Source organism: Eriocheir sinensis, chromosome 64, assembly GCF_024679095.1.
Source record: "Eriocheir sinensis breed Jianghai 21 chromosome 64, ASM2467909v1, whole genome shotgun sequence".
In the NCBI taxonomy this organism is placed as follows: domain Eukaryota; kingdom Metazoa; phylum Arthropoda; class Malacostraca; order Decapoda; family Varunidae; genus Eriocheir; species Eriocheir sinensis.
In genome coordinates this window covers 1,182,208-1,185,000 of record NC_066572.1, presented here as the reverse complement: position 1 = coordinate 1,185,000, position 2,793 = coordinate 1,182,208, and the positions used below count along the sequence as shown (strand labels likewise).

Sequence of the window (2,793 nt, the reverse complement as noted above, 5' to 3'; positions counted from 1 at the left end):
GAGAGAGAGAGAGAGAAGAATTAGAGAAAGAAAACACACACACACACACATACATAGGCCTACACACACACACACACACATAGGCCTACACATACACAATACAATGAGAAAGAAGAATAATTAGAAAGAAAACACACATACATACATAGGCCTACACACACACACACACACACATATAGGCCTACCCCCACACACACACATAGGCCTACCTGAATCTCAAATGCATCCCCTGTAGGTGGACGGATTTTGATAGTGAACCCATATTCTTGTTGTATTAGGCCCTCCTCCTCCTCCTTCTCCTCCTCCTCTTCCTTCTTCTTCTCTTCTCCTCCTCCTCCTCCTCCTCCTCCTCCTGTCTTTTCTTGTGTTTCATGTTCAGCCTTCTCGGGTTCTTCGTTGAGGCCATTCACGGAAACTTCTGTAATAATAATAATAATAATAATAATAATAATAATAATAATAATAATAATAATAATAGTGGTAGCAGTAGTAGTAGTAGTAGTAATAGTAGTATTAATAATAGGTCTTTCTACTTTTTCTTCTCTCTCTCTCTCTCTTTCTCCCCCTCCTTCCCATCACTTCCCTTCCCATCCAATCCCATCCCTTCCCTTCCCATCCCGTCTCGTCCCTTCCCATCCCATCACTGTCAGGCGGTGCTGGACGGAATCATCAAGCAGCGACTGTTTCCCACCCAGCCGCTGCGATGACAACACTAATTTCCCTCTTGGAGACTGAATAAGATGTAAATAATAGGTGAATCAAGATGGTGGCTGTTCCTTCCTCCTCCCTTGCATAACATAACCATCCCATTTTCCCTAGTAATGGCTCCGGGGCAAGGAAAATACACCAATTAGCATTTAAGGAACGTAAAAGGAAGACTATAACAGTAATTTCCTGCTTGGAGGTACATTAACGGAGAAACACACACACACACACACACACACACACACACACACACATACAGGCCCCCTTTAGCCCCACCCATGTTGTCCGCCAGAGAGACCGGGCCTTCCTGTATAATTTCAGAAGTACACCCACTGGGCCGTCCTGGGGCAGTGACATCAGCCAAAAGCGCAGTGCAAGTGTTGACTCTAAACTAACATGACCTGACTTGACAAATGAATTACCTCATGGGTGCACTTCTGAAATTTTACCCTTGGTTGTGGGTTTGGTGCCAGACCCTGCCGACCTCTCAGCATGGGCTGGCCTGTGATGGCGCACCTGTGAGTGTGGCATGCTGCTGTGGGCATAGGAATAACAGGTGCCCACAACAGCATGACACACACACACACACACACACACTCACAGGGACATCAGCATAGTGTCCAGCACCAGCCAGGGAGGGCCAGGGCAGCACTGTCTGGCACACAATCCCTGGCACTCCAACACCACCACAGGGATGAACGCACCTACACACACACACACACACACACACACACACACACACACAGAGGGGCTCACAGGTGGCCATGGTACTGAGCACAGCTGTCCGCCAATCAGGTAATCACACAGCACCCAGCAACAGCCCCAAGACCCTTACACAACACCTCCCTGGGCCATGATAACCTCAAACCACCATTCCTTAACTTCTCTGACCCTCCTGTGGTCCATGGCCCTGGCACTGTGAGGTCAGCATGGTCAGGTCACACCCATGGCCCACGGACCCTAACACAGTACTTCCCAGGGCCATACAAGCTTTGACCTCTTACAAATGACCCTTTTAAACCTATTTTCCTTAGTTTCATGGTCTGTTAGTGGTCTAGGGGGCTGTGAGGTCAGGTCGAGGGGTCAGGTCACAGCCACGGCCCACGGACCCTTATATAACACATCCCAGGGTCATACAAGCTTTGACCTCTCAGAAATGGCACTGTTGACCACTATTTCTTATTTTCTATGTCCCTGCAGTGGTCCATGGCTCTGGCAATGTGAGGTCAAGAGGTCAGGTCACGGCCACAGCCCACGGACCCTTATATAACACTCCCCAGGGTCATACATCCTTTGACCTCTCACAAATGTCACTTTTTAACACTAATTCTTAACTTTTATGGCCCTGCAGTGGTCCATGGCCCTTGTGTACTATGGCCCAGGCTGTGGCGTCTCTTGCCGGCTTCCCCGCACCACGGCACCTCTGTAGGCCTACCCTGGCACATGGCACTCAAAATTACCCTTGAAAACCACAAAAATGGCACTATGGCCCACGAATTCTTCCCTCCTTTGGCCCTCAAGTGGTCCATGGCCCTGGTATGATATGGCCATGGGTGCGGCGTCTGTAACCGGCTATGGCACCATTGGCACTTAACACAGGCACTCATGGCCCTTGGCACTCATAAAAACCCTTCAAATGGCACTATGGCCCACTATTTCTCCCCCCATGGCCCTCTCGTGGTCCATGGCCCTGGGCACGGCGTCTATGTAACCGGTTCTGGCACCATTGGCACATAACACAGGCACTCATGGCCCTTGGCACTCATAAATATCCTTCAAATGGCACTATGGCCCACTATTTCTCCCCTCTCGTGGTCCATGGCCCTGGTGGAGTTGGGCCATGGCAGCGGCGTCCAAGTAACCGGCTCTGGCACCCTTGGCACTAATAGAGGCACTCATGGCCCCCTGGCACTGTACTCACCCTTCTTGTGACCCTGGGCCATGTTGCTTGGGTCCATGGCAGCCTTTTCCTTCTTGTGGTCCATCCCCGGGCCATTATTTATGTCCGAGCCCTGGGCCATCGTCTGCTGTTGGCTCGCTCGCTCTCTCTCTCTCTCTCTCACGTGGACCAGGGAGGGAGAGAGAGAG

General features: G+C 50.6%; 1 protein-coding gene across 1 annotated transcript in view; it reads right to left on the bottom strand.

Annotated features, from left to right (window-relative positions):
* Positions 1-2,793, bottom strand: part of LOC126987163 (clustered mitochondria protein homolog) — a 12,024-nt gene extending 9,231 nt beyond the window's left edge. The window contains exons 1-2 of the mRNA XM_050843940.1: positions 2,627-2,793; positions 210-418 (exon numbers count right to left, since the gene is read on the bottom strand). Of these exons, the coding sequence (XP_050699897.1) occupies positions 210-418; positions 2,627-2,726 (309 nt within the window). The 5' untranslated portion in view covers positions 2,727-2,793. The remainder of the gene's footprint in view (positions 1-209; positions 419-2,626) is intronic.